Here is a 14,882-nt window from a genome sequence, read left to right as displayed (position 1 = left end):
CAGAGACACTGAATTATATTTTCTTTGTTTCTTGTAACATTCTAAGACAAATAGAAATAAATTGAAAATAAGGTCAACCTTTTTGTAGTTAAAACGTTGTCAGAAAAACAAAACGCTTGTAAACGTCCCCTAAATAAATTAGTATATGTATGGAAAATTATTATATAACTCAAGTGTATGGGGAAATTAAAAAATATGTATTATTAGTTAATAATTAACATGATATTTTAACACATTTATCCTAGTTATAACTTAATCATTACGCATTGAATATTTTTTTTATATATAAAATTGCATTTTTTATACCTTTTTCTTCTGATAACTTGTCGAGTAAATAAAATATACTTATTGATGTTAATAACTTTCTTTCTGTCACACAAAATTAAAATAAATTTCTTAATAATATCTACAAAATTAATAATAATCCTTTTTATGTATTATTTTAAAATTATTAAACCAATAATAATACCTTATCTGAGTGGTTAATATATAACCCTTTTAAGTTTAGTTTTATAACTTTTTAGTATTAAACTAAAAATACTAAAAAGAGTATTTTAATGACATGTATTTATCTTTAATTTTTTTTTGTCGACATTATTAATAAGAGTGGACAAAAAAATCTAATTTTGTAAAACTGTTCACCGTTCTAATCCATTAAAAATTTATTTATTTAAATATAATTTTTACTTTAATTTTTATTTTATAATATTTTCATATCAGATTTCTACTTGGTTTATACAAATTTTAAAAGCTACAAAATTCAAATTTCTAATTCAAATTTTTGATAGCGCTCTATCTCTCTATTATCTGTACCAAAATCACCATTTATACAATCTTTTGAAATTTTCATTTTTGTTCTCTCTATCTTTCTCGAGCACCTCTTATGCATTTTTTGGAATTTTATTTGCTGCCTCTCATACCTGGAGAAACCAGGTTTTAAATATTTTCTTTATAATTTTATTTGCTTCAGTATTTGTCAATTTTTACATACATAATAAATAGATATAATATTTTAAAAATATTATACGTAGATGTATTTTGAATGTTAAGAATTTATATATTATGTTATCTTTAATTTTTTTGGTATTATTAAATTTTAATTTTATTATATTTTCTTAATATATATATAATATTTAAATTTTTACATATTATTATATTAATATTATGTTAATTTTTTTATAGAAAATATGATATAATTCATTTCTTTTTATAAAAAACATGAATTCTGATTTAAAATCCAATCTAAACATTTAAATTTGAATTTTCAAATTATTTTTATAAAAAATATGGATTTGAATTATAAATTTAATCTAAATATTTAAATTTGGATTAAATTACCTAAAATTTAATCCATGACCACTTTGCATTCCTTTATCCTTCTTTTATTCAACATTTTCCTATTCTTCACAAAGTTTAATGTTCCGTTAAAGCTAAAAAAAGTGTTCAAGTTTGATAAGTAACTTCGCTTAATGATATCATCTTTTTGTGATTGGGGAAATTATATGAAAATGAAAACAACAGAGGAAGATTTAAGTAGAAAAACACTCTAAAGTAGATAAAAAAGAATGATAAAAATGGGACATGACAAAAGAAAAACTAATAACAATATTAAGTTAGTATAAAAATCAAATGTTATATATTATTAAAATGAAAATACAAATAAGAAAGCTTATTAAAAAAAAAAACTCTCTCTTTTTCCTTTTTTTCCCCTTTTTTTCTTTCCTTTTAACAATACTTATTTATGTAGTGACAGATATGCCTAACATGAAATTTATAAAAAAAAACTCTAATTTCTTTTTTTAAACCTTTTTTAAAGTATCTTCAATTAAAACAAATTATTTTTACTAATAATGTTTAGTCCACTCTTAAAATAATAATTTAAAATACTTTATTTAACTTAAAAACTAATTAAAAATTATTTATATAGAGAATAATTTTATTTTAAATTAGTACTTTTATAAACAAAAATATATTCAAATAATTTTAAAAAAATCAGTTGATTAATGAGGAGCAAAATTGGTTGCTCACATTGGAATAAAAAATAAAAAATAAAATTTAAAAGAAAATATATAACCTTTTCTTTACATGATAATGATGATGTGTTACAAGTTTATCCACTTTATGGGGTCACATTAGTTAACAAAAAGCGAACCTCAGAGACGTTTGTTTCAAAATGTGCGACATCAAATGAAGTTAGCATTTGAAAATGTCGATGCAAATGACAAAATATATTATTAAAATTATGAGTGATTGCATCCATTCGATTTAAAAATATATAAATCGATAGCAAAATCCAAAATAGATACTGAATTCTCAAAACCAAATCCATCATTCACTTGACTCATTAAATATTTAAACCATATGAATTCGTGTATTATTAAATATATTATTTTATTACTAAAATATAATAATTTTTTTCTATAAAACATTTAAGAAACAAATAGGGTTTAGGGATAATATTTTTTTTTTCTATAAAACATTTAAGAAACAAATATGTTGGTGTAGTGATCGTTTTGCAAAGATTGATGTCATCATAACCGAATTAATGACTCAAACAATTTTGATCATAATATTGGAATTTGAGTTTATAATTGAAAAGCACATGACTAAAATAAAATATATACATAAATGCAAATTTTACTTCATAAAGTAATTTTTTTATACGGTTAAGTTAAGTTGAAATTTGATTTTTTAATATCTGTTAAAACTAATTTTGAATTCGAGTTATCTTTTCCCTTTATCAACATGTTTGTATAGGATTTAGGTTGATATCCTTGTATCTTTTGAAAAAGAAAATATAGTTTAAGATAATTAATCAATGAATAGATAGACATGTCATTTTTATTATATATTTTTAAATAGTTTTTATTATATTTAAGTCTAAAAATAATTTGGTATTTTGAAGATATTCAATAAGAGATATGTAACAATAGGAAATTAAAACATCAATAAAGATATGTGAATAAAAAACTAAAATCATTTAATTCCATTCAAATAACATTTAATTGGATTGGATAAGTTTTTTTTTCTTTCAAGAAAAGCAATCCCAATCAAACCAAATCAAGCTATGTGCTGTTTAATTTTTAGATTGGATGATTTTTTTTTATATTTTACTTAAAATCAATCTGCAGATATTCCTGATTAAAATCAATAAAATGAAGAAATGAATGCTCATGATATTTATTTTGCTGATATCACATTTTAAATAGACAATTTACGAAGTTCCACAAATACAAGTAAAAATCGATTATTTAAAAGTTTTTTTTTAATTTTTACTTGAAAATAAAACTGGATATTAAAAAGTGTTTAATTAACATATTTACTCAATAATAAAGATATGAAATTATTAACAAGAACAGAGTCTAATAAAAAAATATTCCTATAACATATAAACAGAAGAAATATTCATTTTTAATGTTGGATTATACTTTTAAATAAAATTAATTTTAGAAAATATTTATAATGGATAAGAAGAATCTTATCTCAATATATTAGTTTAAGTAAAACACATACAAATACCCTTTAGAATAAAAGAATATTGCAAAGTATGCTAAATAGAACACCATCATCATTTTTAAATGAGTTTAATTTTACAAATTAATTGTATAAAATCTCTTACACAGTAAATTATTAAAAAAAAAAAAAATCTCAAATCTATAATTCTAAAAAAATAAATTTATTACCATATATATGCAATTTTATAACTAAATCACAATGTAAAATATGTTTTTCAGTATTCAAATTGTTCCTGCCGGTTGACCAAATACGTCTTCGTGCGCCTACGTCACTCTCACGTCCAGAATTTTTACGCTTCACACGTGCTTTATACTTGAAAACACAAAGATAAAGGGCGCCCTAGAGGCCGTTTGCACTCCGACGCTCAAGTCAATCTTAGGGATAGGAAACACCAAAACTGTATATATGTCATTGTGTGTGTTAAGCGGCGCAAACGAATAGCGTACCTTGCTAAGTTTCTTGCTTTCCTTTATATAGACTGAAACTAGATATTCCTCTTTACCCAAAATGGGCTTTCTGAGGGAGGGGTGAGCCCAACACTGTTGTTTCCCACTCTTAGGATAACCTAGCGCGTGGGTCCCTAACTGGAGTACAACCTCTGATGGGGTGACCACCTAAGTGCCTTCTCGTGCACCTGATCTTTGGGGTCACCCGCCTTTGGGAGTGCCCTAGTTGTTCACGTGTCATGCATGCAACTCATCCCTAAAACGCGACCCTCACAGGTCATATCTTTCCAGTGGCTCTATACTTGTGTTACGCCTAAACGCGTCATCCACCCTACACGCATGGACTCTCGTGACCTAGACTTCTCCCTTTCTGATAATTGGTGTGTGGTATGGGATCCACCTCTCGTGGCCCAGCTTTACTGTTCGGGTCCTGATGTCTGACCTCTTCACACTGTCTAGTGGCACGTCATCCTGGTGACCGATGTCTGACCACTCTTTGGCTCTTTGGCGCACGTGCCTCGCGAGATATGGTCCACGCTCGTGGGACCTTGTTTACGTGGCATCAATATTACCAGTGTCAACGAGTTCGAGGACTGATCGGTACACAAATTAATTTATTGTTTGGTATAGATGTGGACAAAACTATATAGAAAAAAATATGGCAATGATTGTGTTAAATAATTATAATTTTGTTATCATCTATAATAACCCTATTCAATTAAATGTTTATAAAAATTATAGAAAGAAAAAATATGGCACTCCCAAGTTGATGGAGAACTGGGCCTAGTACAAGAGTGTTGTTTTTTTGAGCCCAGACAAGTTTGTGTGTCTGTGTTCGTGGATATGTCTTGTTTCGTCTCTTTCTTCCTCCGGTGACTGAACTACGCACACGTTTTTCCGGCTGAGCCAAATTGGAAAATGGGCGTGGACTATTACAAACTTCTTCAGGTAGATCGAAGTGCTAGCGATGAGGATCTCAAGAAAGCTTATCGCAGGCTTGCTATGAAGTGGCACCCTGATAAGAACCCTAACAGTAAAAAGGAAGCTGAAGCCAACTTCAAGCAAATCTCGGAAGCCTATGATGTATGATTTCTCTCAACAAAAACTGTCTTGATGTAGTGCCAATTGGATACGGAAAAATGTTAAGTTTTTGTGGTTTCTTTCTTACAATTTGAACTTTTAGGGGTTGAATTTTGTATTCTTGAGAACTGGAATTGTGGGTTTTACATCGACGTAATTTTTGTCTCCCAATCTCAATGTAATGCCGATGGGGCTGTGAAATCAAGCGGGTGAATTTATCAATGTTTCCATTTCTTTTACTAATTCCTGCAAAATTTGAAATTTGGGGTGTCAAGTTTTGCAATTTTAAGAATTTTTGTTGTGATTTGGGTCATTCGAATAATGAGTGTTGATGGTGATTTGATTTGTGATAGGTTTTGAGTGATCCACAAAAGAGGGCAGTGTATGATCAGTATGGTGAGGAGGGATTGAAAGGGCAGATGCCACCACCGGGTGCTGGTGGATTTTCAGGTGGCAATGACAGTGGAGCAACGACTTTCTGGTTCAACCCTAGAAGTGCAGATGATATATTTTCTGAGTTCTTTGGGTTTTCAAGTCCCTTTGGAATGGGGGATATGGGTGGCCGTGCCGGTCCGTCTGGCTTTCCCAGATTTGGGGATGACATTTTTACTTCTTTTAGTAGGAATGCGACTGGAGAAGGCTCTGGCCATATGCCAAGGAAAAGTGCACCTATTGAGAGAACATTGCAATGCAGTTTGGAGGATTTATACAAAGGGACTACCAAAAAAATGAAGATTTCCAGGGATGTGATTGATGCTAGTGGGTAAGCTATACAGTTTTAACCTGTTACCAACTTGCTTTTCTTACATTCGTGAACAACATATAAAGTTTCTTGTTGTAATTTTTATTGGACAGATATGACTTGCTAAATTCCAATTCAGGTTTGATTATTTGCTTTTGTAATACATGGTTCTTTGAGTTTGATAATCACTTCCCTCAATGGTTTTGGCAGATTTGAATTTCAAATATAGGTTCACAGTCTTGTAGGCCCAGAGTAATAAACTTTTCTCCAATAAAGTGCTGAATGAATTCTGTGATTAACGATATCTTTTATGTATATGAAGATTTGTAACTCAATACTTGAGTTGGGTCTGCCTATTTTCTTGCAATGCACTGTTTCCTTCTAGAATATTTGTATTTTTTATTTGAATATATGGCACAGTACTCTGCTATCATTGTGTTTCTAATTTGATCTAAAAAATTGATAGAAAAAGAACTGTGTATTTGCAGTTTGTGTTATTCATTCAAAATGCAAGGTAATGAGTTATGCTGTATGACTTCTTGTAATTTGTTTCCTTTCCTTTCATTTTTCATGCAAAAATCAAAGGTTTTTGTGGTGGATTCTTGCTATTATAGATTATTATTACGATCACATTGCCATTTTCTATTCAGTTGGCTGGAATTGTTGCTAAATTTGCAAGTTCTGTGTATTATTTTGTTATTAGTATTTACTACATCATGTGCATCCTATAACTTCCTGCCTTTGTTGATCCATATTGTTTGGTATGTTTTCATAAGCACCTAAGGAATACCATCAGTGTTCATAAATGCAAAATTCAAGGAGATATGATTGTTCTTTTTCAAAGACTCATCTGTGTGCTCTTTTAGTATAGAGGGGCCTGTTAATTGTTTATCTCTATGGAGTATATACACTACTTGTTAGATGTTTCAATACCCAAAAATCGAGGGGAATGAATCTATTAGTGAGAGGGGGATGTTAAATATTGAGGTTAACCTGCAAATCTGGAAAAGTTATTTATGGAGATAGAAGAAATAAACGGGAATTTAACCATGTAATATTCTGTTTAAGTCTATTCTTAGTAAAAGAAGAGGCCATTTAAGATAGTATATTGCTGGTGGTTGTTACGCTTAGGAAAAAGCTTAGTATCAATAAAATAGGTATTGATGGTGTTATTCTCCAATCAAATTGGTGTTTTATCTTTGAAATCACTGCTGATTTTATTTTCTAAGAAGAATTCTGCAATTACTGAGATAAAATATTGGTTTTAATTGGAAAACAATAGCAATGGTAACTATAATGTTCATTTAAGTTTTCTCCTTATTGACTTTGTGATTTTATATCCATTAGACTTGTGATAAATAGTATGGTCTTGGACTTATGGTATAGGCATGATGGAAGAATATTTATATCCAAAATGATTTAAAATTCATTTTGGAACCTTACGTGGTTGAAAAGTTTTTCATCTCTGTATTGTGCTTGTAGTGATCACAAATTGGGCTTTCCATCCAAATCTAACTTTGAAATCAAATGCCAATTTCGTGTGTTGTTTTAGCATCAAGTGAGACTTTGTTAACACAAAATGGAGGGTAGGGACAAGGAGTAATTCTCTTAAAGAGTTACTCTAGGAGTGTGTGTAATATATATATATATATATATATATATATATATATATATATTCATGTTGAAACAACAAATTTGCTTGTTTATTATTTCTTACAATATGTTTGTAAAATGATTAAAACTAGTTCCAATGCACCAAAACTATGAAGCAACATGTTATACTTGAAACGGGTATGAAGCTCTCTCCACTCACGGGTTCTATCTTGACAGAATCTCACTCTGCACACTCGGAAGACACACACCCAAGAGCACACCAACACTCACTCACAACATCAAAGAAGATTGTTGAGGATACAGAAAACTCGAGAACTTCTCGTTATTCCCTAAAACATATAACAAAACCTACATATAATTCTGTTTTTGAACTAAAAAGAATCATTAAATTCTGTTTTGAAAGCTGTCACTACAATTGTTGTTACACAACAGTTGTTTGAGGAAACACACTAAATTTGTGTTAATTGGGAAACTTTAGCCGTTAGGCATGTTTATATAGAATGCATATTCTTTAATATACGTCTAACAGTAGTACATGTTAGACAGTGAATTATCATCATAAATGGTTCTGATTTCATGGAAAATTTTCTTCACGTCATTGGCTAGTTGTGCCAAAAAATAGAAGCGATATTCATTGCATGGCATTGACTAATCTATGTTCTATAGAAAATAAGGAGCCAGTTGTATAACTAATCAATAAGCAACTGACTTCTTTACATAGAGAAGGAATCAAAGTGATTCCCCATGTTTTTTATTTGTTGACTTTAGGTGTATTTGAAACTAATAGCAAGTTGGAATAGTAAATTGAGTTAACCAAGCAAATAATCTACTACTTGTTTTCTTATTGTGTAGGAGGCCCACCACTGTAGAGGAAATTCTAACCATTGAGATCAAGCCAGGTTGGAAGAAAGGAACAAAAATAACTTTTCCAGAGAAGGGAAACGAACAAAGAGGAGTTATACCAGCTGATCTTGTTTTTATTATTGATGAAAAACCTCATGGTGTCTTCAAAAGGGATGGCAATGATCTTGTTGTCACACAGAAAATATCCCTTGTCGAAGCTCTGACTGGTTATGCCGGACAGCTGACATTGCTTGATGGTCGGAATCTTACCGTAACCACCAACTCCATCCTTAGTCCGACATACGAAGAAGTGATCAAAGGAGAGGGTATGCCCATTCCCAAGGAACCTTCCAAAAGGGGAAACTTGAGGATCAAGTTTAATATCAAGTTCCCCTCTAGACTTACATCAGAGCAGAAAACTGGCATTAAACGATTGTTGACATCACCATAAACTCTGGTGATTCCTCTCCTTACCACATCAAATCGTGAAAGAGTGGAATTATGTACTCAGTTGTCAATTTTCAAATGGAAATTCTTTCCTCTTGCGAGCTGGTTTTCAGTTAGTAGAACAGTTTATTAGAAGTTTGATATTTGTTTGTTGTTTCATATTTTGTTTAGTTTCTGGTTTCTCTTAATTAATTGCCTACTTGTTTCTACATAAATGTTTTTGAAGGTTTCAATTTGTACACTTGTAGATTAACTTCTTTATTTTTGTCATCATTCTGTTTTCGTTGTATAACTTGCTTAATCATTTAATCAATCCCCGAACACTTTGCAGGGTTGGCTGAAACTACTCATTTACTTGATAACGAGTTTATGTATTAATAAAAAAATATTAAATATAAAGAAAGATAATTAATTAAAAAGCAAAAAAGAGAAAACTAAAAATACTAAAATTATCATTTAAAAAGAATTGGAAAAAAGACCCAACTCTATTACGTAATGTTTGGAATAATTTTAAGTAACGAAAGCTTTACAATGACCCAACTTTATTAAGGAGTAATAAGCCTTGGCCAAGTTAGCGGCAATTAAGGTATTTTTACCTAGAATTACTTTGAATTATGGGGAGGTTTGGGAAAGGGAAAAGTAAATATAAACATTAAAAAATTAGTATATTTACAATTTTATGTGCCATTTTGATATTGTTACTATATGTGCCATTTTGATAGTGATATTGTTATTGTAGGAGGGACTGAGACACTACTGATTGAATAATTGTTTCCTTTTCTTTAGTCGTGTTCTCCTTCCTCTTCTTCTCCTACTGTTCGGCTTTCAGCTCTTTGTCGGGAATGTACATGCAAAAGGTTAACTAGTACTGGCTGAACAATTGATTTCTTTTCTTCGGTCGTGCTCTCCTTCCGCTTCCTCTCCTAGTTTTCAGATTTCAGCTCTTGGTTGAGAGTGTACTTACAAAAGGTTATCTGACGTTCAAGTGAGTACTCAGGATTCAAGTGCAATTAATGGTGTAATAATGATATAAATTTACCTTAGTTGTTGCGTCTATTAGTATTTGATGGTTCTCTTTATTGTTGAGTTTGAAGTATGGTTTAATTTGTGTTAATAACTCTAAAAGTAGTTTCTTCACCATGGATAATTCTCCAAGATTTGTCACCAAAATTCAAAATATTCTTTCCTGTAGTCATGGTTGTTTGCCTTTCCATTATTTAGGAGTACCTATCTTTGTTGGTGCTCCAAAGTGTCGGTTTCTTCAACCTTTGGCTGATAAAGTTAAATTGAAGCTAGCATCTTGGAAAGGTAAATCTCTTAGCATGATGGGTCGAATTCAGCTGGTCAATACAGTGATTACTGGATCTCTAGCTTATAGCTTTAATATGTATAAGTGGCCTGTTTCACTTATTAAGCAAGTTGAGCAGTGGTGTCGGAATTTTATTTGGACTGGTGATATTCTGAAAAAATGTATTGCTACCGTTAATTGGGGGAAAATTTGTTCACCTCTCGAGGATGGAGGCTTGAATATCATTAATCTTCATCATGAAAATAATGCATATCTTCTTAAGCTTGCTTGGAACTTTGCTTATAGCGACAAACCTTGGTCTTTACTCTTGAAAGCCAGGGTTCTTAAATCAAAATATGAATTTCGAACGGTTTATAGATCTTCCTCTCTCTGGCCTGGAATTAAGCAATTTTATTCTACCATACTTGACTATACTTATTGGACTGTTGGTACATGTTCTTTTATTAATTTCTGGAATGATAAATGGTGCTCTACTACTTCTTTAGCAAATATTGCAGGGTTATCAGATGGTGTTAGCATTCCGGATACAGTCTCTCAATTTTGGACAGGTTGTGATTGGAATATTCCCTTCTCTTTACAGCAGATGCCTCTTTTTTTTAATCATATCATGATTAGAGAGGAACAGGATATTCCTAATTGGATTCTAAATGAGTCTGGTCGTTTCACTCTTAAATCGGCTAGGACTTATTTCTTGGAACCAGGAGTTCCAGGTGGTTGGGGTAAATTCATTTGGTCTTCATCTATTCCGCCTTCCAAAACTCTAGTACTCTGAAAATTTTTTCATGGGCGACTTCCTACAGATCAACATATTCAGAATAAGGGTTTGCATATATGTTCTATGTGTTCGCTTTGTGAAAAGCAAGAGGAATCTATTCAACATCTATTTTTTGAATGTTCTAACGCATTGCATATTTGGAGTTGGGTACAACAAATTTTTCTTACTTCTCATTTCTCTAATAAGGATGATCTACTTTCTTTTATTATGAGTGATGGTAGTCCTTTGGTTAAATTGATTAAGCTTGCGGTGATAACCTTTTCTATATGGATGATATGGCGTATGAGGAATTATGCTAGATTTCAGGATAAGATTGGGGTTTCTAAGGCTATTTCGATAATTAAAGATTTAACTTGTCTAGTGGGAAATTCGTCTAAAGCTTCAATGAAGAATGATATGTTGGACTTCAACGTGATTAAGTTTTTCGGTATTAAGACTCGTAGTGGTAAAGTTCTTCGTCCTCTTCCTATTAGATGGGAATTTCCTTCACCAGGCTGGGTCAAAATTAATACTGATGGGGCTACTAGGGGGTATCCTGGTCTTGCTACTTGTGGAGGTATTTTTCGTGGGAGTATGGGAGAATTTATTGGTGCTTTTTTAGCGTTTCTTGAAGTTCAAACTGCTTTGGTTGCTGAGTTTTATGGAGTTATACATGCTATGGAGGAAGCTCAAAAAATGGGACTTACTAATGTCTGGCTTGAATGTGATTCTGCCTTGGTTTGTGTTGCGTTTACTGCTAGGACTAATGTTCCGTGGATGCTTCAGAATCGATGGAATACTTGTCTTAATTTTTGTGGGACAATCAGGTTTAGGGTAACTCATATTTTTCGTGAAGGGAATGCGTGTGCTGATAAGTTGGCTAATTTAGGATTTATTCATAGAGAATATTTTCATTGGTATAATAGACTCCCAGCTAGTCTGTTCTTAGAATTCTTTATGAATAGGTATAATCTACCTATGTATCGTTTGTGTTAACATATGGGTTTTGGTCTAGTCCCCCCATATTTTTGTATTTTCTTTCTTTTTTCTTTTTTTTTAATAATATTTTTTTTCATGTGATTGCATATGATTGTTGTTACTTGAGGTGTTAGCTTAGCTGAAATGTCAAGTTGCATAATGATGCCTGACACGAAAACTTTATAAAAAAATAAAAATAAAAATTTGTGTTAATATTTTATTACTTTAATGCATTTTACGCATGGTGATTGTGGATACTGAAGTATCATGGGGTTGTTCGGTCTCTACCAATACATATTTAGAATAGGTTCACGTTGTGAGATACAAAATTAAATATATTTCTTTCTCTTTTCATAGAAATATAGAACTATCAAATTCAATGTATGGGACTTCAATTATAACTTACAAAATAGAGACATGGTAGGGAATACATATATAAAAATTGGTGAAAATTAGTTCTTCTACTGGTTTATAGTCTCAAGTTTGATTCTCTTATTTAGGTTAACCTAGACTATATAAGAAATATTTTTACGTTTTGGAGAGAGTCAAAATTCCTCTGCACTTTAATATTTGGTTCTATATTTAATATATATATATATTAATACTTTTCTATATTTATTACCTTTTAATAGTTTGTACTATGTTTAGCATTTTTAACTTAGAAATTTGTTTTTATATGATTAGTAATTTGTATTTAAATTAGATGTCTTAAATACTAATTTCTTTTTCAAGACTGTTACTGCAACACTAAAACATTACAATATAGTCTATTGCTTAATTATTAATGAGGGAGTATTAACATTTATTAACATTGTCAACAATAGTCTATCATATGAGTCAAGATTAACTCAATCAATCCGATTTATTCTTTATATGATAATATTAACATTATATATAGATATATCTAAAATAAAAGAATATAAAATTAAAGGTATCATATACATTACAATATATGTTCAAAGAAAAATATCAATACAAGTACAATATTATATCATATAAAATATCATTGATTAAATTAAAACTTTTTTCAAATATACAATTCCAAAAGCTTGTACTTTCAAATGAATATATGCTATTAAACTAAATTGAGATAACAGGAAATATAGTTTACATATATTTTATCTATGAAATAGGTCAAATCAAATTTTAAGAGATTAGATTCGGTTAAATAAACTCTGAGCAAAGATTAATGGCATAAAAAATCAACCTTGAATAAGATTAGTGAGATTCATGGTTATATACACCCATCCCTGAGAGAGATTCCTTTTGACTAACTAAGCATTCTGGATGATTATATTCTGGTTCCTCATAACCACAAACCAATAATTTTTCACTACGTTTCAAATAGCGAACATAAGATTCTTCTTCTTCTTCTCCCACTACCATCTAACTATCATCTGGCTATGGTGAGTATGAAATGTGGAGAATTTTTTTGGAGATGGGAAATTTTAAAAAATACCATCTAATAATTATTAGTGAAACAATTATTTAGTATGCCAAGTGATTAGAGTGAGAATTTTGTCTCTAAGGAAGTATAGCATATGCAACTTTATAACTTAAGTGATTTTTTTTTATAAGATGTTTTTAAGCACGTATTTTGACAATACATTTCTTCCAAAGTTAGTAGACACTATAATAAAATAAAATGTAAAGTAGAGAAGGAAAGAGAAGAAACACACCAGGTAATTTTATACTAATTAATCTATCGCAATAGACTATATCTACTTTTTAATCAACACATTGAGTTCTACTAAGAAGAGTACTACCACAAAGTATAATTCAAGTATTCTTTGGACTCGTAGTCACGACTGACTCAACAGAGTATTCTTTCAACGATTCAAGCTTAACCAACTATTCTTTTACGAGTCACTCTTAACTTAGCCAAATATTCTTTCGCAAGCCACTTCTAGTTTAAATTAGTATTCTTTTAACAACAATCAATCTTAGTTAATAATCGAGTATTGTTTGCCAAAAATCACTTCTGGCTAAGATACAAAAGTTGTATAAGTGGTGCTCAACATATAGCATAGTTTGTTCACTAGAGAGGATTATCGTTTGTTTACGTATATGATACTTGTACATTCTCTTATAATTAACTGATAAAAGACGAACAATATTCTTCTATAAAGGTCTTTTAAGCGTAAAAATTTCAGCAAGGTTTCAGCACAATACAATGTAGTCTCTCATTATCTTCTTCTTCTTCTTCTTCTTTAGTTGCTTTATATAAATTGTTGGTGAAAGAATACTTGATTACATTTTGAAGCGGTAGTCTACATAGTAGAACTTGACTAGTTAGTCAAGAACTAGACGAATTGGTATAAAATACTATATAAACTCTCTCTCTCTTGTTTTTTTTTTTTCATTTAAGAAGGAAAAGCCAAAAACTAAGTTTGTGAAATATTTCATTAGATCGTTTGATCTAAATCAAACTTATCATCTAATAACACAATATTGGACAATACTTTTGAATAACTGTGGAATTTGTTAAAAACAAAATCCAACCATATTTTTTGGATACTTGTGTAATTAATAGTGATTTATGTACTTAGATTGTAATATTTTGATTATCAGTTTTTTTTAATCAATAATATTAATCAACAATATTATGATTATTAGTGAAAAGTTTTAAGGAGTGTAATTAAAGAAGAACTTGATGTAATGAAGAACTTGATCTAGTTAATGTGTTTAGGTTCTAAAGATAGTTATTCCAACAATTAGGTTGCATTAAAAAATTTACTATAAAAAATGAACTTCTTAAATGAATTTTAGTATTATAAAATATTGGTATTGGACTATTACTCATCCAAGGGTTAAGATCCACTTCCACGAAGAATTATTAATGAAACTTCAAAAATCTATTTATATGTACAGTGCTTTTATGACTTATAATAATTTTCTTAGATCACAATTCTCTGTTCTATAATCTTTACAGTTGAAGATATGTTCAAAAGAAAATAAAGAACTACAAACTAATTAATTCCAGTATTACTCAAGAATTAAAACATTAGCACTTTATTAGAGACCATAAATTTAATTTCAAATTATTCTAAAAAACCATAATTACAATAATTTCATTTACAAGAATTTCTGGTCAGACATAAAATATTAAAATGATTTAATTTAGAAATATTTTAAAAGACAAAAATTACAATA

At 30.1% G+C, this 14,882-nt stretch overlaps 1 protein-coding gene across 1 annotated transcript; it reads left to right on the top strand.

Moving 5' to 3' along the window:
- Positions 1-4,692: 4,692 nt before the first annotated feature.
- Positions 4,693-9,031, top strand: LOC137819183 (uncharacterized). The gene is made up of 3 exons (XM_068622956.2): positions 4,693-5,045; positions 5,396-5,805; positions 8,251-9,031. Exons 1-3 carry the CDS (start codon positions 4,881-4,883, stop codon positions 8,690-8,692), a joined length of 1,017 nt encoding a protein of 338 aa, XP_068479057.1. The 5' UTR covers positions 4,693-4,880; the 3' UTR covers positions 8,693-9,031.
- The last annotated feature ends 5,851 nt before the right edge of the window (positions 9,032-14,882 follow it).

The sequence above is a fragment of the Phaseolus vulgaris genome, chromosome 10 (assembly GCF_051622355.1).
Source record: "Phaseolus vulgaris cultivar YP4 chromosome 10, ASM5162235v1, whole genome shotgun sequence".
NCBI classification, from domain to species: Eukaryota; Viridiplantae; Streptophyta; class Magnoliopsida; order Fabales; family Fabaceae; genus Phaseolus; species Phaseolus vulgaris.
This window is presented reverse-complemented; position numbering and strand designations above follow the sequence as displayed.